At 46.5% G+C, this 26887-nt stretch overlaps 2 protein-coding genes across 5 annotated transcripts in view; both read left to right on the top strand.

Moving 5' to 3' along the window:
* The window catches only part of Nhej1 (non-homologous end joining factor 1), an 87879-nt gene extending 73814 nt beyond the window's left edge, over positions 1-14065 (top strand). For all 4 annotated transcript variants that reach the window (XM_048808579.1, XM_048808577.1, XM_015481405.2 and 1 more), the window contains 3 exons: positions 5395-5512; positions 6214-6338; positions 6793-14065. In XM_048808579.1, coding sequence (XP_048664536.1) covers positions 5395-5512; positions 6214-6338; positions 6793-6867 — 318 coding nt within the window. In that variant the 3' untranslated portion in view covers positions 6868-14065. The remainder of the gene's footprint in view (positions 1-5394; positions 5513-6213; positions 6339-6792) is intronic.
* A 6404-nt stretch (positions 14066-20469) lies between these two features.
* On the top strand, positions 20470-26887 carry Ihh (Indian hedgehog signaling molecule). The gene is made up of 3 exons (XM_015481403.2): positions 20470-21194; positions 23496-23757; positions 25418-26887. The coding sequence occupies exons 1-3, from the start codon at positions 20883-20885 to the stop codon at positions 26074-26076; spliced, it is 1233 nt and encodes a 410-aa protein (XP_015336889.1). The 5' UTR covers positions 20470-20882; the 3' UTR covers positions 26077-26887.

Here is a 26887-nt window from a genome sequence, read left to right as displayed (position 1 = left end):
CACCCTTTCACTAGGAAGCTGGGTCTGTGTTGTGGAACAGGGCCATGAGACTATCTTTGATTTAAGGATTTTGTTTAGGTTTCTAGATTATCCCTTTTTACTATCTACCTGTGCCTGACTCCTCTCCTGTCCTATACTCAGTCCATCAGCTTGAAGGTATGTTGTCAATCCCTTAGGATCCATTCAGAATCTCACCATCCTCACTGCCTCCTCTGCTACCACTGTGGTCCCAGCTGCCTTTTTGTTGTAGCCAGGTTCCTCCTGCCAGGTTCGCCTGCTGCCTTTCTTGCCCTTTTACACTGAGCCATCCTTTTGAAATGTAAATCAGATCATTTCACCCTTCTGCTCATCAGCACTAATGGCCTCCTGTCTTATAGAGTAAAAGATAATATGCTACATTACCTCACAATGTTAAATAAACACACAGATGCACTTTCATATGCCTGCCATGCTCTTCCTCTGACAGGATAACCACCTAATTTATTGTTCAGATTGAGGAACTTCTAAGAGATTTAAAAAAAGCTTTATTGATAATTAAATTGGGGGACAATAAGCATAAACAGGAACTTTCTCAAGCACACTAGAAATCTGGTCACTTGACTCAGTCTCATGGCTCATTCTCTTTTTCATTTAGGTCTTTATGAAATGCCACTCTCTTGGTGAGGGCTTGACCTCCATTAAAAATTGCATTACAGGGTGTGGGGAGTGTGACTCAGTGGTAGAGCAGTTGCCTTGCATGCACAAAGTCCTAGGTTCAGTTCCCAGTACTGCAGAATGAATGAATGATTGAATGAATGAGTCACATTCCTGTCCCTAATCTACAATGCCCTCACTGATTTATTTTTTCCTCATGGCACTATCAGTCTGACAGAGATTGAGTTTTAATCAGCTGTATGTTTTTGTTGACCTCCCCTCTAGAATGCAAACCTCAATTCCCTGCAGGGATTTTTATCTTTGGTTCTCTATATGATACCTCCCGTCTCCACATAGTCTTGAACACCATAATAAATGATCAGTGCATGTATGTTGAATTTGAATAGGTTGTCAGAGGGGAGGACATGTTTCTTGAACAGTCTTTTCCTAAATTGTTTTTCTTATTCCTTTCTATTTATTTTGGCAAATCCTTTGGCAATTGAGACCATAGAAGAGTTTTCTATCCTAAGAGAAGCAATAATGAATATTACCATGATACCCTAATATGTGGACTCTCTAAGGAGGGATGTTTGAATCCAGACCAGCATATTTGCAAGAGGGAAGAGAGGACTTCTTACCTTTAGGGAAGCGATGTGTCTGGGGCCCTGTCCTGGAAGTCATGATACTGTGACTGTCAGTGCCAGGGCCTTGATCTGTGCCAGAACCAATTACCTACTCAGTGGTCACTTGCTTTCCCTTGCCCTTGGTCTCTTAAATCTGTTCCCAGATTGAGACCCATATTCATAAGGTGAGCAGTATATCATGTTGAACTTTTCCTTAGCCAGGATTCTAAAGGTTTTTTTTCTGAAACATTCTCAGAGGAAAGAAGAGATAAGACATGGGGTGAGAGACAGAACCCCCCCCCCCCANTTTTTGGCTCCAAAATAAGTGAAACTATAATGAGGAATCAGGAGCTTCCTCAAGGTTTCCCTTTTTAGACTCTTGGCTACATTTGCTTAAACTCAGTACTTCTTTAATACTGACTTGTTGAAGATGGATTGCAGTAGGGACAAGAAGAGGAAATAGTGCCCTGCAGGATTTCTATAACTCTGGTTTTCCTAAAAGTTTCTGATATGCCTGAACAGCAGTGAGCTCAGGAGAGTAAAATAGGTCATAGAGATGTGCACAGAATATAGCCCTTATGGCTTTTGAGAAGTCGTGATACCACAAGTCAGTATTAAAGAAGTACTGAGTTTAAGCAAATGTAGCCAAGAGTCTAAAAAGGGAAACCTTGAGGAAGCTCCTGATTCCTCATTATAGTTTCACTTATTTTGGAGCCAAAAATCTTAAGCAAAACAGTTGTGTGGTAGAGAAAGTCACTTTGCAAAATAAAAGGAAATTCCCTGGTGTAACCTTAATTTAGAAAACAAAGTCCTTTGCAATCTCAGCCTTCTAGTCGCATTTCCAGGAGACTAATCCATGTCCTATCTTTTCACACCTCTATCATCACTCAGAGTCTAACTTTGCAAGGCTTACCTTGACGTGACCACCTCTGAAGCTTTTCGCAGGCCTCTCAGTCAGAAATTATCACTTTCTTCCCTGGGTTTCTCTTGCCCTTTGTTTGTTACAGCAAATTATTTGAAAAACCAGACCAAGCTGCATGTATCTGCCTATCTCCTGAGTGCGAACATGAGCTCTTAGAGGCCGGACTCTTATTTTCCTTGTATTGACCCAAACCTTTCTGAGCAACGACCAGCTGATGCATTCATTCCCTCTCCCCCTGCTCCTGTAGTGCCTCACACATAGAATCCAGTGACTTTTTTTTTTTTTTTTTTGCTGGCTAAAATTGACTCTGGTTTAATCAAATGAATGGGTTACACAGTAGACTAACCTGACTCTTCTTCCCCTCCCACTCTGGGCAGTGACCCGCTTGTGGCTGGTACACCGTGCTCCTGGCTCAGTCATACTTACCACAGGGGACACTGTTTGCTTGGCTTAGTCTTGACTTCAGCATTGTCCCTTTGATCTCTGCCGCCTGCCCCACCTTGCCCCCACCATTGTCCTGCCCTGGGAACTAATGTTTCTCATTCCCAAGCTCAGACCTCCCCACATCTTTTCCATGACACATTCTAAGATGACATCAAGAAATTAGTTAGGCTGGGGAGTAGCTGCAGTGGGTTTCAGGGTATGGCCTGTCAGCCCCCAAGAGTTCTAGTTTGGACCAGCTCTCTCCTTTTTATCTGCTCACTTTTTTTCTTGTCAACTTAGGGATGGTATAAACTGTGATGTGAAGGGTTTCCAGTTGTGATCCTGGGAGAACTTGGATTGCCATTTTGACGAAAATCCTTCTGTTAAGAGAAGTAAATAGGGGAGTGGTTGTATATGTGCCCTGAAGCCAGTCTGCCTGGATTCTAATCCTGCTCTACCACTTACTAGTTGTAATCATAACTCAGCCAAATGGGGTCATACTAGTGACCCCATTCATTCATAAATAGTTATTGACACCCCCCACTCCAAGGTTGCTCTGGATGCTAGGAAAATAGTAGTGAAAAGATGAAAATGAGTTAATACATTTAAATTACTTAGAACAGTCCCTAACATGTTGTAAGTACTCAGCAGATACAGTAATATTCTGTTCCTAGTACTTAGAACAGATGCTTGGTTGGGATAACCTTTGGGAGCAACTGAAGGACCAGATCTCTCTGAGAAGAGGAGAGATACAGGAAGGGCTAAGTTAGGTTCTAGATTTGAACTTAGGTCCAGGGCAGCACTGGCTTGAATGGCCATTTTTTATTTCTTCTGGCATTTCATTTTAAGGTTAAATACATGAACTGGGTAAAGATATTCCTGGAAATTTTATGAGTCTGATTAGTTCTATAGAAAGGGCAGGAGGAAATGGCCCTGGACTCCTAGATTCTGCCTAGTCCATTTGTATGGACACCATATGCCCACCCAATGGTGTATTAACAGCCCTGAGAGAGGCTAGGCTTCTTGAACAATGTGATGGAGAGCCTAGAGACTGGAGGCAGGAGAGCAGCTGTTTGCCTCTCCACTCCCAGGACTCTCTGCCTATAGAATAGAGGACCTTGTTTTGGAGGAGGAAGTGACTTGGGGGTTAGAGAGCTGAACCTGAGAAGGAGAGTGAGGTGGGACAGAGGTGGCAAGCTCTGATAGTTTTCCTCCCATTTCAGGTCATTATTCCTCAAGGAATGCTGCTGAAGATGTCTAGTGTGACAACTCATAGTGTGATTATTGCTAGAGGCAAAGTTTAGACCCAAGGATACTGATTCATTGTCTGTGGTTTCCAGTGAAAGTCCAAGCCTTACTGAAACCTGATGTTACATTGCAATAAAAAGAAAGAAAGAAAGTCCAAGTCTGAGATAGTCTTTATGGAGGTAGGGTTGGAATGGAAATGAGCGTACTATTTCTTTAGCTACACCCCACTCTGGGAAAGATCACTACAGTCCTGACCATGGGTCAGCACCTGTTCACTGCTTCTCATACTTCCCTTCTTCCATTCTTTTCCCACAGGGGATTTTCAGAAATGAATGCCTTTATAGCACAGAAAAGGTGTCTTGACATGAGATATGGGCCAATCTCATGGGCCAAGGAGTCTTGGGTTGGTTCCCATGTGAGTCGCTGGCATGGCTGCTCTTAGGGACCTGCTCCCTTGGCTGGGAACCATGACAATTGGCGTACACAGGGACAGATGAAGTAGTTCTGGGCCCATTCCAAGATTCTGAAGTGCAGCCAGGTTTGGAACCACTGGATACCATTCTCTTTCATCTCATTTATATTATACTTTGTTCAGTCTTTAGCCATTACTTCAACTCAGTTCACCTTAGTATATGAAACTAGAACTAGGCAAAGCATTTTGCCGTGGATATACATCCCTAGTTCATTACATAGAGAAGTAAAGATAATATATTTATATCAGTGTTTCTCCACTTTTTTTTCTCTCTTTATCACCTCCCTTTTAAGACATTTTTTCCCTAATAACCCCCTCTCAGGAAATTATAATGTCAGTTATACCAAAACTCTGTAATTCTACCGTATATATACCTTTGTAAGATCCCTTAAAAGAGTAACTTTTTTTCATCCCTCAAAAACAATTTTTTCGTCTTCAGGCTGAAGATGTACTTCAGTGATAAAGTGTTCGCCTGGCATGTATGAGGCCCTGGATTCAATTCAGACCATGAAAATAATATTTCCCCCCACTGAGGGTGCATAGATTATATAAAACAGCAAGCAGCCCTCCAAAGCTGTGCCGGCTTCGTTTCCCATCTCCTCTAACTGGCATCATGGCTCCATAATTTTTTCTTATTTCTCAGTTCGTCAATCCATTTTGCTCCCTCTCCCTTCTCCTGGATTTAATCCTTTTTCTCTTTCTAGCGTAGAAAGTGTGGTTGTAAATTTAGGTAAGATAGTGATTTGTAGAATTCAGAGACAACTTAAGGAAGGTGATTTCCTAAAACAGCTGAGAGGTCATTCCTTTGGAAGAAAGATTCTAAAGATCTTTGGAATATTCATGGAAAAAACATAATAAACCTAATGAATGGAGGAAATAAATGCCTAGAGTTGCCTTTCAGAGGAGAAGGTCTCCCAAGAATTCTTATCAGTAGGCTTGATGTGGATGTGCTGTATTGGATCTAACAATTTTATATAAATTCATTCAGGGAGGGTTGATGTGAGTTCTGTCATCTGGATGTCAGATTCCTTTTCTCTGGCCATACAGTGACAGTGTCTCCTCTCCTCTTGTAGAAGCTACCAGAGGCATGCAGAGTTGGTAATGGCAGGCCCTTTGTCATGCATCTGCAGAGTCTGTATGTGGCAGTCACCAAACAGGAGGTCCAAATGGGACAGAAGCATCAAGACACTGGTGAGTAGCCTCAGACATACCTGGTCTGCCTAGGGTTAGAGCTGGGGTGAAAGTTTGTGTTGCCCAGTATGATAGCTCTAGTTACATGTGGCTTTTAAAATTTTATTTAATAAAAATAGGGGCTGAGGTTGTGGTTCAGTGGCAGAGCACTTGCCTCCCACATGTAAGTAACTCGATTTGATCCTCAGCACCACATACGAATAAATAAACAAAATAAAGGTAGTGTGCCCATGTATGATTAAAAAATTAAAAATAAAATAAATTAAGTTTCATTTCCTCCTATGCTCTAGCTACATTTCAAGTGCTCAGTAGCCACATGTGGCTACCAAGTTGGATAGTGCAGATACAGAACACTTCCCTCACTGCAGAAAGTTCTCTTAGGTGGCACTGGCGTAGATGCTTAGGAGTGAGCAAGAGAATCAGTGGAAAGGTTAGTTTCCCTAGTAAGAGACATCAGGTAACAGAGAGAGAAACAGTTGGCTCTTTCGTGTTAGGAGTACTCTTATCCTGCCTGCTGAGAGTGGGCCTGAGAAATCTTTGTAGAAACAGAACAGAATCTTCTGAAAGTCAGCTGAAAATTGGATTGTGGCTTCTCTGTTAATTGATAGTACCAAACTCTGGCCTTTATCTGAATGTTTGGTAACTGCTAATGTCCTTCTAGTAAGACGGCATTTCTCACTATCCTTTCTTGATCCTTCTAGTTTCAGGAGATGCTCATACCTCAAGCAGCACCTTCCTTCAAGCTACTGATAACCAGCTTCCAAGTCAGCCAGAACAGCCAGTCTCTTCAGCACCAGCCCTCTCAGTGCTTGAAAAAGAGCCCCTGGTGAGTGGCAAGTAGCTTCTTGGATGGCATTCCATGCACTGAAAGAATTGGCCCCTGTAGCCCTCGAACCAGTGGTCCTTACAATTGCTGCCTCATTGATGCTGTTTCTATATTATTAAGGGATATTTGTGAGCAGACTTCCAAATAATGGAGAGTTCTTGTCTTTCACATCTTCCCTTGCTGTCTCCTCTCTGCCATTCTTGTGCTGAGTGATGAACCTTGACTCCTTTTCACCTTAACCCACTTTAGGTAATGGTCTGTGAGGTTGTTCCTGGAGGAGAAAGAACATGTCTTATATCACATTTAGTGCCTGACACAGATTTCAAAATACCCATGTCAGACATTTCAAGGAGGCCTCATCCTAACCAGGAGCCGGGAGAGGAAGAAAGTCCCTTTTCCAATGTCAGTGGGTCTGTCTCAAAGCCTCTATTAACTTGGGTTCCTTTTTATCTAGGATACTTCAGGCCCTGTGCAGAGAACTCAGCTGTCAAAGGTCAAGAGGAAGAAGCCGCGGGGCCTCTTTAGTTAACCAGTCATGAGCTCAGCTGCTGAGGATGCACCAGAAGAACAACTCCCAAACATCACATGGAAAGGAGCTCACATGACAGTTTCTCTCAAACAGAGTTACAATCAAAGGTCCACTCTCAGAGCAAGAGAACTAAGCTCATGGCGACATGTTTCCTGAATGGGTTACTGTTAAACAAGAAAAGCTTGGTGCCATCCCATGGAGCATTGGCCTTCCCTGGTACAGTGGAAGCCAGTCTCTTTTGGTGGAGGTTCTTTAGACTTTAGGATATAGAGCAAGTCTTCAAAAAGGAACGGTGTGTCCAGGAAGCCTGTGTATTCCTCTTCTGAGTCCCTAGCCAGTCCCAGATGCTCCCCAGAGACCCACTTCTCTCTTTAGCATAGAATTAAAAGCACAGTCCCTTGTGTTTGAGATATGTATCTGTGGAACTCAACCCACCTCACCTCACCTCACCTCACCTGTTGTCCTCTCTGGGTGAAGTCTGTGTCCTCAGTCCAATCCTTCAAATTTATCTTAAGCTTCTCTGTTGTAGTCTGAGCTAAGACTCCATTTCAGAGGTTTTGATCTCCAGAATTCTTTCCATAAGCACAAGATAAGATACACTGCTGGGCTGGGGAAATAGCTCAGTTGGTAGAGTGCTTGCCTAGCATGCACAAAGCCCTGGGTTCAATCCCTAGCACCCCCCCCAAAAAAAAAAAAATACGCTGCTGCTCTCCTTTGCCAATTGGATGTATTTTCTGCCTGCTTACAAGATCTAAACAACAGGTTAAACCACAGTGCCATGTTGAAATTACAAAGAACTTTGAACACTAGGGCCAAGGTAGGTTCTCATGGGTGGGAGAAAAATGAATTTGACTTCTTCATTCTTCATTCCACTTTAGATAACATACTAAGTAGAGAACTAGGATAACAGAGAATAGGAAGTGACCCAAGAGTTCCCAAGGACAACAGAATTGGCCTGTAGAACTTTCCTACCAGGAAAGAGTGTGAAGGCATAGGAAACAGGCAAAGTCTGAGACAGTCACCTCTTGAACACCCCAGGACTGGCACAGTCCCTTGACCTTCTCTGCCAGGTCTTTCTCAATTGTAACATTATCTTAAGCTTCACCTTGAAGGCAGAGGAATGAAAGTCAGCCTTAGACTGGGAATCCCAGCTTCTTGAGAGACTGAAGCAAGAGAATCATAAGTTCAAGGACCATCAGTTCATGGCCTGCCTGGGCAACTGAGTGAGACCCTGTCTCAAAATAAGAAGTAAAAAGGATTGAAGATGTAGCTCAGGAGAGAGCACTTGCCTAGCAAGCACAAGGCCCTGGGTTCAATCTCCAGTGCTTCCCCCAGTGAAACACACACACACATACACATAGTAGAACTCAGATGTTCACTGGGAACCCTGCAGTAGCAGGTGGGAGAATGCAGAGGCCTTTTCTGGTGTGTTTACTTTTGCTGGCCTCCTTGTCTGTGTTTCCTCTCTAGCTGGGTTAATGTTTCTGCATTGATGTAGCCCACGGAAGGAGGACCATTCAAAGAATAATAAAGTACTAGTTATTATAATAAGAACATCAGCTACCATTTATTAAGCCATTAAAGTATATCAAGTAGTCTGTCTAATAAGTGCCTGACATTGAAGCCTCACAACATCTGAGGAAGATACTGTTCACTCAGTAGGAAATTGAGTCTTTAAGTGATTGAGTGACTTTCGAAGGTCATGCAGCTAATAAGTGACAGCAAGAATTTGAACTAGGGGCTGGGGACGTGGCTCAAGCGGTAGCGCGCTTGCCTGGCATGCGTGCAGCCCGGGTTCGATCCTCAGCACCACATACAAACAAAGATGTTGTGTCTGTCGAAAACTAAAAAATAAATATTAAAATTCTCTCTCTCTCTTTAAAAAAAAAAGAATTTGAACTAGGACTACTGAATTCTTAACAGCATTATTACAGATACACTGAAGACACTTGTCTTTTTGGTTTTTTTTTTTTTTTTTTTTTTTTTTTTTGCAGTACTAGGATTGAGCCCAAGGAGGCTCTACCACTGAGCTAGATTCCCAGTCCTTTTTGAGACAATTTTAAGTTGCCAAGGCTATCCTTGAACTTCTGATCCTCCTACTTCAGTCTCCCAAGTTGCTGGGATCACAGGTGTAGTTGCTGGGATCACAGATGTAGTTGCTGGGATCACACCCAGCTCTGGAAACACTTTTTCCAGGAGTGCTGTTGGGTCTTCTTCCAATATTGTATAGCACCCACCTTTATCCTACGACCCTGCCTCCTTCCAAGGGATGCTCCCCTCCATGTGGGTTCTTCAAGGCAGGAAGCTTTGAGCGCACTCCAGAACTCATGCCCTTGTCTTTTCCTGCCAACAGCTTTTGAGAGGGCCACCAAGCATCCCAGTTGCTAGTGATAACTTCTCTTTACCTCCAGACCATAGCACCCCAGTGCGTGCCCACTAGTAATGACTATCATCAAAGCAATTTGGAACCTATGTGAAAACAGCGTATCAGCTGGGTCACCTTGTTCTGTACTTTCCTTTTAGCATAAATCAGGTAGCCAGATTTTGGAGTTTTCATGATATAAGACCACATAAAAAAGGGAGGCTTTCCCAGCAAGCTTGGGGAAAAAATAGGAGTTCTTTCACTCTGGATAAATCCCTCTGCCTAAGAGCAAAGTCTCAAGCAGGCATTTTTAATCAGGGGGACAAGGGGCCTATGACTTTCCTAAAATTGTAAGAAAAATCCTTAGAGTATAACTTTCTTCATTTCTTATAAGATGACATGACTTTAAAAGTTAAGTAAGTTTATGCCTGAGAACCTTCCTGTCCACTACCCCTGCATTCTCAAAGGTTGCTCCCTCCTTAAGGGCATTTCTTAAATGCATCCTCAGGGAAACATCCCTGCTAGAGGCCTTGCCTTGGGTATCCTTGAGCCCTTACCCAAGCTGGGGGTAGTGGTTGAGAATTATTCTTCCAAGGAAATCACTGCTTTGACAAATTGGCCCAGCCAGGCTGTATTCCAGCCCTGCCCCCTGGCTTGGGCCCCTCCCTGAGGCCCCCAGCCTGGCCCAACCCCCACTCCAAATGCACATAAAAGGGTCGAATTCTCGTGGCTGCTCCATAAATTTTATTCCGTAAATATTAGTTTTCCCTGTGTTTAATAAAGCAGTGGCCCACCTCCCCGCCTACCCGCCCGCTCCCCGGGGCCGGGGCTGGGGCCAGGGCTGGCTGGTGGGAGAAGGGACTCTTTCAATTGCTTTGGAGTATTTTTAGAAAAAAAAAAAAATATAAGGTGGTTTACATGAGCAAGCCAGCAAACCAGGAGCGGGACTTGGGACCTCGAGGAAGTTCCTGCAGCAACTTGATCTAAAAAGTAGAGAAATAGCGCCACCTAGGTTGTAGGGTCTACTTGGCCTTGCTGGCTGGTCCCAGGGCAGTCAGCTAAGACTCGCATTCTCCTTTCTGGGAGAGAAATCCTCATCTCTATGCCCCAGCTGGGTAGCTCCACCTTATTTCATACCTCATGAGGCTTCTTTCTCATCAACCCTTAAAAGCACAGTCCAGATTGGGTTCTGTATAATCCTGCCAGCGCTTTTCTCCCAGATCAGGGTTCCAGGGTATGGTAAAGTTACTAAGATGGAGGAAGGAAGCTTCTAGTCACCATCTTCCCCTGAGACCTGAGGAACTAGCCCCAGAATTGCTAGGGCATAAGGTAACAGGGAGTAAAATCTGTGCTCCTGTGCTCTGGATGGCAGAGTCTATCCCAGTCAGACCAGAATCCTTCCATCAGCCTGCTATGGGGCACCTACCATGATTGGCTGCAGGACACTGGGGGAAGGAAAGATGCCACCTCTTCTGATACTCAACCCTACTGCTTCTTGCTTTTATCCTGTGGTACATTTGGACTCCTTTGCTTTCCTTCCTGTTCATTTAAACCTTCCTTTCCTAAGTCCTTCCCTTCTCCCTAGTCCAGCTCTGTTGGGAGATATTCAGGAGCCCTTGTGTACTCTGTGCAAAGATGGTAGCAGGAGTAGGGCAACACTTTCTCATTCCTGACAGTGTCACCAGGGATAGTTTCTTCTCCTATTTTGTCCCTCACTTTCTCTTACTTTTTTAACTGGGAAGATTTGCTCCAAAGAGTTTAGGGAAGCCTAAATCCTCATAGTAACCCCCATGTGGTGAGCTCACTCTGATCTGTCTTGCTTACCCCTCTCTGTTGTGCTATTAATGTAATCTGTATTAGCAGGCACATTTGTGATTTTTTTTTTTGTTTTTCTTCTTTCATTAGCTTATACTCCATGAGAAGAGAGTAAGTTTTTAACCTAACTCAGAAAATATACTGTGATGGTATTCCAGTATAGTACAACGAAGTGTTAGCTGAGTTTTCAAACACTTTGACTCACCTAGGAAGATTGTGCCAGATATGTTTTTCTACACTTTGCCCTGGAGTAGTTTCTGTCTTCTAATTGTCCCGAAGAAGAAAGTGTTCAAAAGGAGTAAATAACATACTGCAAGGAAGCCACCAAACTCAGTGCTCAAAAACCATGGTCACTAATTCCTGTTACCAACATTCATATATGTATGAGCTGACAAAATTGTACTGGATGATACTGGGCCCTTACATACAGAGAAAAATGTGGGAAAAGGAGAAAGCTCACACTTTAAAGGGGTGTTTCCCTATTGCTGTAACCCTTAGGAAGCTTCTAGAGGATATTCCTGTCCAGGGTTCCCTATTGCTTTAGGTCCCTTTCTTGTCTCCTCTGTGATCCTTATCTGTGGCCAGGGTCACAGATGATCCCACCCTATGGGAGTGTACCAGCAAGGAAGGTACCAGGTAGCCTGTCTGTGTGTTAGGGACAGGGACCCTGAGGATTCGTTCTGTATTTGAGGAGCTGGAAAGTAATACATCTCTCAGTCTTTTATCCCAGAACCCTTTTATGTATACTTTCCATCTCCTGAGAATTTCTCTATGGTCATCCTTTATGCATCCCCTCAGTTTTAGGGGTCTCCTTTCCGTACTCTGGTACCTGGGATGTCATTAGATAGCACCAAAGTATTCTAGCAAATGCTCACTCTTCTGAGCTGGTAATTCCCACCCCCACTCAGTTTTCTTATCTGGAACTCAACAGATCTTTTGCCACTATTTACACCCTTGGACCCCTTTGAATAAGTGCTGGTCCCTAAGCACCCAACTCTCATGGATTCCTAAGAATCTGGACCAGCCTACCAGGGGAACCCGGAAGAGGCATTGAAAGAACTCCAGGGTGTGGGGAGCACACAGCCTTTGACTCACCTGGGAAGATTGTGCCAGGATTACTTGTCCTGCTGGGCCAAGGGCCAGCAGTTAAAGGAACATGCAATGCCACACTCTCCTCTTCACTTTGGGGTCCAAAATAGTAGCAAGGTTAGAATAGGGAAGTAGGGCATGGGGGCTGCTGGGAGTCCCTTCTGAAATCTGGGTGTTGTATTTACTTTTTCATATTGGCAGCTGGAAGGGGAAGCCCATCCCAGCTTGGCATTGTTGTCTAACGTGGTTAATCAGATCCTATAATCCTGCTGTGGAAATATTGGGCCTCACTCAAAACAATAGAGACCAAGAATATTGTAGTTAAATTTCAACCAACTGCCTCCCTGGCCTGTTTGCCTAACCCCTACCCCCCTCTCTAGGGCCAGAGTCCTCCCAGCTTTATGGACCCCTGATAGGATCGACAGCTGGTCAGAAATCGGGACAGGAGACAGGAATGGAGTAGGGGAAGAGCGATCCCCTTGACTGGCACTCCATCCTGCCTTCTCCCTCTCTTCCAAGGCCTTGAAGGGTGGATAGAGGATGATAAAATGGGTTCAAGCTGGTAGGGAAGCCCTACAGGTGTGAGTCTTAGCTCAGGGGTCAAGAATAGTACTGCTGGGAATCATTGGTGACAAAGAGATCTTTTATTCAAGACAGAAAAAGACCTCTGCCAAGTGAGAAGGAGAGATTGTCAGTTTCATTTATTACTGGTGTCTGATGCTTCCAAGGCACAAAGCAATACTAGTTGGTCCTGTGTCACCCATGGGAGGAATGGGAAGGCACTGATGGAATTTTTTGTGTCATCAGTAATCCAATAACAGCAATATTACTACTGATACTCTGATGATATATAAAGGTGATACTGATAAGACAACCTGAATGCTTTTCTGATGGTGGTGATGTCCATTGTGTTTAATAAGTACAAATTAAATATGGCAAAATAATTTTTAAAATGGAATAACAGGACAAAAGGGATAGGTTGTTTGAGAAGATAGGTTAATTTTGAATCAAAAATGGAAAAGATGCAGTGTCTGGATTTTGCGAATGGGGAGATTGAACACAGTGACGTGTTAAGCAAGAGGCTGGGAGAGTTCCTCCTGCAGATGCTTCACCCGACTATGAAGTGGCCAACTTGAGTTTGAACTTGGCTGTTCAAACCCAAGACACAGGGACATGGCTTGCAGCCACGCTGTTTTGGAGGCGTCACTAGTCAAGAAGGTGAAGTACAGTGAGGCCCCAGCTCCAGCACTCTGGACTATTGAACGGTCAAAGTGTATGTGCGTTTTTAGGATTTGAAGAATGAAAATCGCAGAACAGTGCCAAATGAAACTGCATTAATCTGTCTCCAGAGGGTGGGGGTGGCACTACAGCAGAAAACCCTGGCAGATGTTCTCACTAGGGTGCTCTGTGATGATCCAGGGACCGGTGTGGTCATTCATCAAAGCCAGGGTGAAGCAGGGACTGAACTTTCCACCTGCAGTACATCTGGGAAGCTGTTCTGAGAAATGAGAATCTAAGACATATGCATGATTCTGGACCGGAATCCCAGAAGTAACTTCATGGTGGTTGCTGACCGGGACTGAAGCAGGTAGAGAACCTGATACCAAATGATCTAAAAATGATGGAAAATATTTCAAAATGTAAGCAATTGGGTAATGAGTGGGAAGAATTCAATGAGAAGAAAGATTCCCACAGAAGCCCCAGAGGATGGGCTGTATTTCTGAAGGAGAAGAAGAATATAAGAAGCCAAGTTGGTTGGTTAAACCTCATGCTGTTCATACACTTGAATTGCAAATGGGAAAATCTAAACTGAAAACATCACTACAATGAATTTCCAAAGAATGGCACCAGTTTGTAGGCATTGTTGTAACAGATTTTTAAAAACCTATATTCAACAAGAAACAGGAATAATTAAACATGCGTTAATTTTAATCCTGTTGATTGAGTGCTTATTCCCTGGCATTCTCACCAACAGGGGTGCTCTGCTGCTTTCTAAATGGCCACAGGGACATACTCCCCGAGTTCCACAAGCCTACACAATACAAAATTGATATTTAAAGAATAGAATTTTTGCCCCAAATTTTAAGTTTATGAAATAGAAAGTGAGAGCCATGATAATACATCTTTTTTTTAAGTTTAAAAGAATCCTATATGTAAGTACTCTTTTGTTACCTACTCTTACTGAACTATGCTGTTTGTCCATATTTACACATCAGTACATACATTTCATTTTTTTAAAAAAAAAAGAGGGAGAGAGAATTTTAATATTTATTTTTTAGTTTTCGGCAGACACAACATCTTTGTTTGTATGTGGTGCTGAGGATCGAACCCGGGCCGCACGCATACCAGGCAAGCACGCTACCACTTGAGCCACATCCCCAGCCCAACATACATTTCTTTAAAGAGTATATTATTTTGCGAGGTTGGAATCATACACCTGTAATCCTAGCAACTCGGGAGGCTGAGGCAGGAGGATCTTAAGTTCTAGGCCAGTCTCAGGAACTTGGCAAGACCCTGTCTCAAGATGAAAAATAAAAGAACTGGGGATGTAGCTCAGTGGTAAAGCACCCCTGGGTTTAATCCTCCATAGCCCCCCAAAAAGGAGAGGACTAAATTTTCTTTAACTGGAGTTTTATAAAAGCTTGGAAATGGGGCTGGGGCTGGGGCTGGGGCTCAGCGGTAGCACACTTGCCTGGCATGAATGAGGCAATGGGTTCGATTCTCAGCACCACATGTAAATAAATAAAATAAAGGTCTATCAACAACTAAAAAAAAAAAAAGTTTGGAAAACACCCTTGTGATCAGGAAGTAGAAAGTCAAGGTCACTTGCTCCAGTTTTTCTCTTAACTTTATCTTCTTCCATCGAAATGATCTCTTTGTCTTTCTGTAACATGCCAAGCATGTCAGGGTCTCTTTGATCTACGCAGTTGTCTGCCTAAAAGTTTCTTTCCCTAGATACCTGCTTAGGCAAAACCTTCACCTCTTTCAGGTCTTTGTTGAAACTATACCCTTTCAAAGAGTTCTACATTGACTACTCCATGGAGCAACCTGCCTGCTGACCTCCTTGCTCCCCACAAGCTGGCTGACCCTCTCCATCCTGTTATCTTTTTTCATGTGTTTTTCTCATGGTCCCCCCTTATTGCCTTTTAATGCATTCTATGTTTTATTTATTGTATTTTTGTTTTTAATTGTTAATCTCCCCAACTCCTCCCCACCAGAGTAAAGCTTCATGAAGTCAGAGATCTTTCTTCTTTTGTTATTAATTTTTTTTTTGTTGGTTGGTTTTTTGTCTTCTTACATCCCAAGCATCTGGAATGATGTGTGGCATTTAGTAGGCGCTCAAAATTTTTGTTTTTGTGGAGTAAAAATATGAAGAAATGTTAATATGCAATCACACACACACACCTTCTCATACCACAGTATCTTGGGGTAGTTTTAAAAATTTGTGGTTATAAGCCAAAGTAGTGTTTTAGGAAGGGGAGAACCTGTCATAGGGTGGGAATAGGATTTAAATACCATTTTGTTATCAATAATTATAATGGAATGGATTTGTTATTTGTGGAAACTAAGAATACAAGTTGTTAAAAAGCAGGTGTCTCTATACTTTTTTGCTTTCTTTGGCTTCAGATCCCAGAATCTTTAGGGTGTTGTGTTTACCAAAAGGGACTGGTGAGAGTCTCAGTGGATTAGAACAAATTCAGTCAAAGAATGTTGTCAGGCATTTGGCTATTAAAAGAATAGTAGCCTCTTGCCTTATTGAAAATTCACTAAACTAATAGTTTCCAAGATTTTCTGCTAAGCAAATACTTTCTTTTCAAATAGAGGTACTAGGGAAGAAATGAAGCTCATTATTTAGTAAACATGTTATAATGCATAAAAATACAATTCTGTACATGTCTTTCCGTATGCAACTATCCGCCTACAAGGTAAGAGTTTCCCACCATCTTTGGTCTCTTACAGGAGGGGCAAATGCTCTTTTTGTAACTAATTTTGTTGCCTTTTCCTACCTTTTCAAAGTCATCAAAGCAAGGTCTTTAATGCCTGAGCCTCTCTGAAGTGCCTTGTAATGAGCTTATTGTTTGGACAAAGGTAACTCAACATTCCCATTTCTGATCAATAGCTAGCTTTCAAAGCATTGTTACTTTTGAGTAGCTCTAATTGGACCTCTAAATGTATTCTGGACAGATCTGAGACTTGAAAGATAAGCATGCTTCTATATGGGCCAAATTTGGTGGAATTACCAACCTCTTCCAAAAGTCAACAGTAGTTCAGTGATCCCAACCAGGTGGAGAAGTGGTCAGTCAGAGCATGAAGGCTTAAAAGCCTAAGAAGGTAACAACTCTTGAAGACAAAAACAATTTCCTAGATTTTGAAGAGAAAATGATTGACTCAAACACAGGTCAGCAACCCAGCATTCTTGCGCTAGGAGTCATTCACCGAGAAACTGTGCCATTGTACGGTCACACTGGCCTGGATTCCAGCTCCTCCTCCCTCATGTGCAAGCTCTGAGCCTCCATTTCTTCATTTGTAAAACTGAGATAATGGCATCAATTTTGGAAGGCTTTTGTGAAGGTTTGTGGGACGGTATTAGAGCCCCTCATCCCCATTGCCTCCTCATCTTGGCTTGTCCCACACCCTCTCCCTGAGTTTCCTTTTCATTTTTTGCAGCCATTTTTCCCCCTCCTTCAAAACTGATATCATCCAAGAAGTTTCTAACTCTGGGCTAATTGTTTCTTAATTCCATATTCTCCCAGAATAAATTCACCTAATCTGTTAACCTATCTAATTTCTAACACACTCTGTACTCATTTAGAGTGGCATTTGTGGCTTTGTAATTGCCTTTATTTTAATGATATATTTGTTAGGTTAAATAATAAATTCTTTGAGGACAACAACAAAATCTTCTATTTTGCTGTTGGCATTCTCTTTTTCTGTGTGCCCATTATGCTACTGTAGCAAGGTAGAGACTCCTTACAGAAAGATGTAGAACCTCCTGATCTCCAGTGCTGCCTGAGGGCACACACATACCTGAGCACCCTATACCCTCCAGACAGGTATAGGAATCAGAGGACTGCCACCACCCCTAATGAATCCAACAGAGGATAAAAGAAATTTATATACAACATTTGGACTTGACAGCTTGTATTTTTAAACACTGTCAACATCCCTATGAGATAAATGTTATCATAGATGAGAAAACTGAGACTCAGAAGGTTTGTATACCTTGCCTAAGGTCACACAGATAAAAGGTAGCAAAGATAGTGTTCAGGCATGAATCTGCTACCTCCAGCTCTAGTGTTCTTTCTATTGCATCAAGGCTGCCATACACTGTGTCACTCGGGGACATTTGACTAACTGCATTCCTGAAACTTGTCCAGTTATGGTGCAGCACCCTTTGGTTTAGGCTGGATTGATCTGGTCAAGAGGCAGGATTAGGAGAAAAAGACTAGTTGGCTATGGAAGTATAGATCTATGTAGCACATGTGTGTTTGTGTGTGTGTGTGTGAATATTATGTATTATATATATTTTATACACACTTAAATGTATCTGAGTATATCACTTATATAGTACAAGTACTCTAAGTTTGTACTGTAATGTTAAATTTGTACTGACTAAAAATAATAACATGGTACAGCCAGGGGTGATGGTGCACACCTGTAATCCCAGCCGCCCAGGAGGCTGAGACAGGAGGATTGTGAGTTCAAAGCCAGTCTCAGCAATGGCAAGGCACTAAGCAATTCAGTGAGACCCTTTCTCTAAATAAAATACAAAATAGGACTGGGGATGTGGCTCAATGGTTGAGTGCCCCAGAGTTCAACTCCTGGTATCCCCCCAAAAATAATTATAATAAAATAACACCTTAGACTCTACTATGCAGATGTTTAAATTATCAGACCCTATAATATATGTTCCTCCTTTAACAGCCTATTTTTCTAACTTTGGCTTTTAGACAAAGATTAATTGTATTGTCCAAAGCAACAGATTTTTCTTTGTTCTTTTCAAAATAGAGATGCCTGAGGGGTAGAAGAGATCTAAAGGTGAGAGAAGAAAGTGATTTTTACTAATAGGTACAGGACTCAGACATGAGGCTCTGATGAGGCTGATGAGGCTCTGTCTTCTCTGCTCACTCATGACAATTAGGTCAGGAGCTGTCCCAGACTGTTGATGCCTCCAGAATGGTCACCTTAGTTCTCCAGGTCTACTGCTGGCAGAGCCTGGCATGATCAGAAGGAGTCAGGCTTTGTTTGAAAAGTCTAAGGCACTGGCCCAGTTCAACAGCCACCCCACATCTACTGAACCTAAGAACAGGCATACAAGCAATGACCCGGATTCTTTAGTCCTTATTTGGATTAAAAGTGCTTGTGGTCACTGCTATAGAAATCATGATACTTCCAATCATGTTACTCCTCCACCAGAAGAGACTGAACTAATCTACTTTTGAGATTCAGATCTTGAAACACAAATTGTGTCCTGAGAAAAAAGAGTATAGCTTTTCTATATAGTATAGAATGTAGTATAGAATATCTAGCTGCCTCTACATATTTTTCCTTTTTCATTTCATTTCCAGTACACACCCCATCACTGCTTCTTAGTGATAGGCCTGAGTGAGGAGGGTCTGATCTTAGCAAGTCCCAATCTCTGCCAAGGAGGTGGTGCTGCTGCAGATGCACTCTTGGCACCCAGCTGTAGCCACTGAATAATTTCATTTGTCTGATCAGATCTTTACAGATTTGTGTTCAATTGGATAAGAATCACAATTTAAGAGAGGACAAATGGAAAAGCTTGTAAATAAATAATCATAAATTAGAACCTCTGAGATAATCTTAAAGAAATGGTCTTTCACTTGGAGAACAGCAGATTGAAAGTGAATTTCAAGACCATGCATATGGGATACTAAGCAGGAAAATAGCCTTGATTGCTAAGGCATGAAAAAGAGGAAAAGAGTTCATTTTGCATTGGAGAGGGAGGGGGGAAGACAAATGTATTTAAGGCAAAATGTCTCTAGATTATTATTAAACATTGCAATAGGTAAAGGCAGAAGCCTATAATGGGGGGGGGTTCTTCTGAGGGAGGCTTCTTTTTGGAGCTTCATAAAAACAGAGCCCCTTTTGGTTGGGAGGTACTGACCTGCTGAGTACTCTACCCCAGAAACCTGAGAGGTGTGGAGATCGTAGGAAAAGATGAAGATATTGCATGAATGGTTCTTGAACCCTGGAAAATGCAAGTTAAAGCCTTTGGAAAACTTTCAAGGGCAAGAGGCAACATTCATTCTGTGACTAGGAAACAGAATCTGAGTGCTAAAGAGCATGGCACCGCTGGGGCGGGGTGGGGGGTGCCAACAAAGGGGAGAAAAGGAGGTAATCCATTTCGTTTTCAATTCACAGGCACCACTCCACTCCTGGTGGAATCATCCAAAATTTCCTTCTGTGGGCCTCAGTTTCCTTTCTGTAATATCAAGTGCTTGGATTAAGCCCTCTTGAATCCCTTCCAATCCTGAATTTGTGTTCACAAAACTGATCCAGAAAATGTGAATGAATCTATGAAAAGCTGTTTCCTACTACAACCCAGGTGTGCTGGATGTGTGAGACCTGCACAGAGAAAGGGATCAATGTCTGCCTAGGTGAGGGCTGGCCCCTGCATCCACATGGGGTGGAACCTCTGCTCCTGAGCCATGGGTAAGTTGCTTATCTTCTCTTAACTTAGATATCCCTATTTGTAAAATAAGGATAGCAATAGCTCATCTGATTGTTGTGAGTTTAAATTAGATTTGCAAGATGAATGCAGTATAATAATATCTAATAGCTCCTGTATCTCAGACACACAAGTACCAATAAATGTATTAATATTGGAATAAGAGTTTTTAAATCATTTTATTTCTTACCCTTTTATTTCTCTTTATTGAATTGCAAAAAAATCATATAGTTTAATATTGTGATGGCAATGGGTTTTTTGTTTTTTAACACTTACCTTTCTTGTTTGGGCAGAATAAATCCTAATTCATTACATTTTCCTGAATGTCCTATTAAAATACATAACCCATGATCACTTTTCTAGCTTCCTCTACATATTCTGTCCTTTTTCATTTCTAAAGTAGAGCCAAGAGTACTTGTAGGAACTTTGGATCCTTTTGGCATTCTTAACAAGCTGCTCTTCCTGAGAGGTGGCTCGCTGCGTCTCTGGGCAGTTGGGCTCATTGTTTTGTGGATGTCCTCATTTTAGCTGCTCTGCTCTTGGTGTCGGCCTATCTGCAACTTCGTCTTGCTTGTTTTAACAGTGTTTGTTTTTTTTTCAGTGTTTCCAACTCAGAAGCCCCTATTTGCCTCTTCAAAAGGCTGAACTGCCCACTCCCAGTTTCACACCGGCAGGCCGTGGGACGTTCCTTGGGTTGATACAGAACCCAGCTCCACTAAGCTGAGAGGGCGCGCCGCTTGGGCCAGGGTGGGGCACCAGGTTATGAGCAGCCTCCTGCCTTTTAGGTTTGCTTTCCCGCAGGGGACACCGTAGGCGGCTGTGCGGTTCGGCCAGTGACCCCCGCCCCTCGCGTCCGGCCGCGCCGTGGGTTGCGGTCTCCGTGGGGGTGGCACCTCCTGTCCGGGAGGTTTGCGCCTGGCGGGGCACCCCGGNGCCCCCGCCTGGAGCCCCCAGGAGCCACCTGGTCGCCTGAGCCCCCACAGCACTCCCGCCGACCCGCCCACCCCATCAACCCACAAGGCTCCCTTGCCCGCTGCTCTACCGGGCTCCTCGGCCATGTCTCCCGCCCGGCTCCGGCCCTGCCTGCGGTTCTGCCTGCTCCTGCTGCTGCTGGTGGTGCCGGCGGCGCGGGGCTGCGGGCCGGGCCGGGTGGTGGGCAGTCGCCGGCGACCGCCGCGCAAACTCGTGCCGCTGGCTTACAAGCAATTCAGCCCCAACGTGCCAGAGAAGACCCTGGGCGCCAGCGGGCGCTACGAAGGCAAGATCGCACGCAGCTCGGAGCGCTTCAAGGAACTCACCCCCAACTACAATCCCGACATCATCTTTAAGGACGAGGAGAACACGGGTGCCGACCGCCTCATGACCCAGGTGAGCGCGATCCGCCCTCCTAGCGCGCCGCGGAACACAGCCACCTGCCGGGTCTACCCGCCCCCCTGGCACCTTTTCTCGACTGCCTGGCACGCCCCCTGGCACCTGCCCCTCTCACCAAGCCCGTCTGCTTTCTGCCCAAGACCGGCCGGCCAGGGTCCCGGCAGGAGTGTCGGCATCCTCGAGCCGCGCGGAGTCTATGCGAAGAGATTCCCCGGCAGGTTGGCGGCGGCCCCTCTGCCCGAGAGCGCTGGCAGCTCAGGCTAGACGCCGCACCTGGAAGTACCTCGACCCTGCTGCCTCCCGGGCCCACGCAGTTCCTCCCGGCCTAACATTCCTCACGGCGGCGCCCTTTTCATTTGAAGCCATTTGGTACCCCTGAGGCGAAGAAGCTCCGGGCGCTAGGGGCCCCCTGGCCTTTCCTCCCCGCGTGCTCTTAGTTCGCTGCGCTGCCCCCTCCTGGAGCACTATTCCGGCTGGGTCTGGGGTTGAGGAACAGCAGGGAAGAGCTGAGTAGGGAGGCGGAGGTGGGATAGGGAGCCCGCTGCGCCCCACGTGTTTGTCCCGATAGCTGAGCGGCGCTGCTGCGCTTAAAGGGTGGGGTGCCAGGGCCTTTGGGCTCTTGGACCGAACTTGGGGAATCCCTGGGCTTGGTGGCGGGAACGAGAATTGGCGGAGATGGAAGAGAGGAGCAGGGATGCCGAGGGAGACGGGGAACAGAAATGACTGAAGTCTCAGCGTCCTCGGAACAGGATCCACGCTCCAACCCAGTGCAGGGGTGCAAACTTCCCTTCCCTGCAGCAGGGTGAGGCCAAGGGAGAGACCTCCTCTAGGGTCCCGGGATCTTCCTCCGCTAGCAGGCACTGGCTTTCTAAATCCTTTAGGGAAAGCAGCTAAAGCACGGCTTTCAGCATGCACCCTGGCGCCGGGGCCGGTCGGCCGATGTCGGGGCCGAAGGTTGGCTGGTGGCCGGGACGGGCCGGGCGCCGAGGAATGCAGATAAGGATCCGGGCCACAGGCTGGGCAATCATTGACAGCGAGAGCCCAGGCTCTGCACCCGAGGGAGGGGGGACTGGGGGAAAGAGAGGCTGGGAGCTGTGTCCTCGGGTGGACATAGGTGGGGGGCTAAAAGCCAGGCGGCATGGGCCAGGAAGGGAACACTTAAAGCTACCTCTTCGAGCAGTGAGCGTCCCAAGCCAGGCTGCCTGCCGGGAAGGCTGGGTCTGACTTTGGTTTGTAGCCGTTGGCTCCTGGGAGGCCAAGTCCAAGGGTCTATGGGGCCCCTGGAGTGGGGATAGGTTGAGGCATGAGTGGCCCACACTTGGTGGGGGCCTCACAACTCTGATTCAAGGCCTGGTGGAAGGCCCTTTTCCCTACAGGTGGAGGCCTGGGCTCCTTTGCCCTCTTCCCTCAGTCAGCTGCATGGTCCCTTTTGCTCTAAGGACCCTAACAGGGAGGTAGCAACAGTGGAAGTTTTCTCCTGGTCTTTCCTCAGCGGGGCTTCACCCCATTTGAGGAGGATCCTGAAGATATGGAGCCAGATCCTTGAGAGCAATGGCTCAGTTTTTTGGGGTCCCTTTTCCAAACAGAAGCAGTGTACCAATGGGAAGATGCAGAGGAGTCAACCTCACTCGATGCTTGCAGAGCAAGACAGTCCCTATTGCCCCCTATCAGGCCAGGGGGGCACTAGCCCACCAGCTGCTAGTTCTCTGCCCCTCTGTCTTTTTGGAGGGTGCTGGTGGGCTTGAAATCTTAAGAGGGTCCCAGCAGGACTGCTCAGTGGTACTGGAGGGATCCAGGCAAGCTTGGGATTCCCCTTCAACACATCCCCTGCCCTATGCCCACGGGGCGCTCTGCACCTGCTGTTCCTCCAGGCTAATCATCCCAAGACCTCAGCCCTGAGGCTGCGGTGACACCTACTGGGCACCTCAGGCTTTGCACGCCTAGCAGGCCAGCCTCAGGCAGTAGACTCCACTAGTACTTCTTCCTCTGGCACCTCTAGGGACCAAACCCAGAACAGGGGAGAGACAATACTGGAGGGAAGGGTAGCTCCACCTAACAGAGAAGGGCACCTTGAAGGCACATACATCCTGCATCCCCCATATTTGTGGTACCACAATGTGTCTCAGTTCCCTGGGGGCACCTGGATGCTAGACTGGGAGGGAGCACTTTAGGACCTTCTCTTCCTAAGGAGGACAGACATCTTTCTGGCTTTTCCAACTCCGGGTGTAGTAGGAGAGTATGGGACAAGGTTGGCCACCTTCTGCTCCTCCAGCTAACTCCTCTGCCTTCCTCTCTCAGCGCTGCAAGGACCGCCTGAACTCACTAGCCATCTCTGTTATGAACCAGTGGCCGGGTGTAAAGCTGCGTGTGACTGAAGGTTGGGATGAGGATGGCCACCACTCAGAGGAGTCCTTGCACTACGAGGGCCGTGCAGTGGACATAACCACCTCAGATCGTGACCGCAATAAGTACGGACTGTTGGCACGCTTGGCAGTGGAGGCTGGCTTCGACTGGGTGTATTACGAATCCAAGGCTCACGTGCATTGCTCTGTCAAGTCGGGTGAGCCAATGCCGGGGGGCTGGACCCGGGGCCGGGGCCGCAGGGCATGGGCAGACAGCACAGTACCCTCTGGGGCCAAGAAGGTGAAGATGCCCACCAGGGGATGGAGGCTGGGAACTGGGGGAAGAGGACGTCGGCGGCGCTCCCTGCAGCTGCTCATGACTGCCTGTCCCTTGTATGCCTGGTAGTGTCATGGCAGAAGCCTAGGTTGACAGGGCCTGTCCCAGTGTTGCTGGGTGCTGACCTGCTGGTCCACAGTCCAGAGCCTACCACAGGACGTACAAGACAGAGCAAACTGGACAGATGGAGGAAGCCAGGCTGGCATGTGCCCCCTCGGTGCAGGAGAAGTGGTGGGGCTTGGGGTCAGAAAGGGCCCAAACATTAAGTATGCCTGACCAGAAGCCCTAAGGTTCAGAACCCACCACCCAGCTACAGGTCAGGCCTCCCAGGGTGGAGGGTGCAGGCATCCCCAACCTCTCTCCCAGAGCCCCGAAGCTGGACATTTTGGGGCAAAGCCAGCTGTGAGTGCCAAAATAAACAAAGTAGACTCAATAAAGTGGATTTTCCCAGATTAGCCGCCTTGTTGATCAAAATTGGCATGCATTGGAGCCTTACCCTCTCCCTCACCAGAGTCTCACCAGCGTCCCTGTTACCTACATTGAACCCAATCATGGATGCTTCACATGGCTCCTGTGTGAGTCCCAGCCTGCACCCCCTGGCTGCAGGCTCCGCCCTCCACACCAGCACAATGTAGTAATTGCACTCACAGACCCGGCACACAGATGGAGCCTGCTTTTTTAGTATTCCTGACCCTACTGAGGCTCACAGCAGTGATCTCACCCTGACCCCAGCCACGGCCTGACTCTTCTGCTCTGCACCTCCCCGACCACCTGTGTCTACTTCAAGTCATATCCACCTTCACCTGCAAACACTGGCCCAGGGTCAGCTCCCCAAGTGGCCACTTCCATCATTACTCCTGACCCCCAGATACTATTCTTCATCCCACCTGCTGATGTTGCTAAGTCCTATGCCCTTACAAGCACCCTGTACATGAACTAAGGTGGTGATTTTGTTCTTGCCCATGACCATCCCTGACCATTTACTAAGAGGCTGCCCCAGGAGTCTGTGTTTGCCCTATGGGTGGCCCTCCTCTCCCTTCCATAGACTCAAAGAACCAACTCTGTCACAGGGGGGGCAATTTTTTGAAAGTATCTGAGCAAGGGGTGAGAATTAACAGGATATCTAGACCTCAGAGGAGCTAAGTGACTTTCCTTCTCTATGAGGCTACAGCTTTCCTAGGGTCAAGTCACAAATGACCAATGCCTGGCTCAGCTGACCTCTGTTCTCTGACTCCTTCACAGCATTGGCAAGCTGTCAATATGGACGATATCACCTGGGCTTTGGGAGGGCCCTTTTCCTCACCCATTGGATCTTGGAGCCCCAGTATGCTCCTCTCATTGGCAAAGGCTGGGGAGAAGGGGGTCTGAAGATCACATTGTGGGTTGGGGGTAGGCTCTTACCTGCAGGGGTTGGGATACAGATGGGGGCTCCCTGGGAACAAGAGGAGCTCTGACTGGGCTAGGGTGGCTAGGGGAGGGATGCTATGCATGGGAGTCCAAGTTCCCCTGCAGTAACACCTCCATGTCCCTTCTTCCCACAGAGCACTCGGCGGCAGCCAAGACAGGTGGCTGCTTTCCTGCTGGAGCCCAAGTGCGCCTAGAGAGTGGGGCACGTGTGGCCCTGTCAGCTGTGAAGCCAGGAGACCGGGTGCTGGCTATGGGGGAGGATGGGAACCCCACCTTCAGCGACGTGCTCATTTTCCTGGACCGTGAGCCAAACAGGCTGAGGGCTTTCCAGGTCATCGAGACCCAGGACCCCCCACGTCGCCTGGCACTCACTCCCGCCCACCTGCTCTTCACTGCTGACAACCACACAGAACCAGTAGCCCGGTTTCGGGCCACATTTGCCAGCCACGTGCAACCTGGCCAGTACGTGCTGGTAGCAGGGGTCCCTGGCCTTCAGCCTGCCCGGGTGGCAGCTGTCTCCACACATGTGGCCCTCGGGGCCTATGCTCCACTCACAAGGCACGGGACACTGGTGGTAGAGGATGTGGTAGCTTCCTGCTTTGCAGCTGTGGCTGACCACCGTCTGGCTCAATTGGCCTTCTGGCCCCTGCGACTGTTTCCCAGCTTGGCATGGGGCAGCTGGACCTCAGGCGAGGGCGTGCACTGGTACCCTCAGCTGCTTTACCGCTTGGGGCGTCTCTTGCTAGAAGAGGGTAGTTTCCACCCACTGGGTGTGTCTGGAGTAGGGAGCTGAAAACCCCCCACCACTGCCTTCCAGGAACTGCCATGCTGGACCCAAAGGTCTTCCTGCCAGGAGGGCTGTGGCTCTGGAAGGGACCTAAGCTGGAGGCACTAGTCCCTGCTATTTCCTCCACAGGAGACACACCATTGAGACTTGACTGGGCAATGCTAATGTCCGCCAAAGTCCCCCAATGTAGTGATAGAGCTGAATGCTGAGCTGGCAAGGTGCAGTGGGCTAGCCCTCTACCCTAGAGACCTTGACACCCAGCCAGCTCTCACTGTGATTTTTCACACCCTGCCTCTCTCCATCAGAGAGGATGCTTACTCCAGTCTTTCTCCAGCCTGGTTTCCAACTTCATTGTTGGTAATAGACCACAGTATGAAAAGATTCTGCCCATAGGCGGGCTTGCACCTCAGTTGATGCTGCTAGATTCCCTGGGAGCCAGCAGGGAGCTGGTTGGACTCATTGCTACCCAGAACCTAAAGGGCCACAGGGGTGGGGCAGCCATCCTGGCCATCCTGAGGCGTGACCTTCCACTGGCCACACTCCTCCAGACAAATCCTGAAACTGTTGCTGTCAGTGGGCAGAGTTCTGTGTTCTGGCCAATGTGACCATAGTACCTGGGACTCAGGGAGAGGGGCTGGATGTCCTTGCTAACCCTGCCCAGGCTAAGCTCCTTTTTCTGCTGAACCATGACCCCACCCCCTTTCCGTCAAGTCTCCCCCATTTTATTTATTGGCAAGAGAGGGAAATCCACAGGAGAACTTGGGGGATGTTTTGGTCTTTTCTTTCTTTTGTAATAAAAATTATTTAAGTTGTTAGA

The sequence above is a fragment of the Marmota marmota genome, unplaced genomic scaffold (assembly GCF_001458135.2).
Source record: "Marmota marmota marmota unplaced genomic scaffold, marMar, whole genome shotgun sequence".
Taxonomy (NCBI): domain Eukaryota; kingdom Metazoa; phylum Chordata; class Mammalia; order Rodentia; family Sciuridae; genus Marmota; species Marmota marmota.
This window is presented reverse-complemented; position numbering and strand designations above follow the sequence as displayed.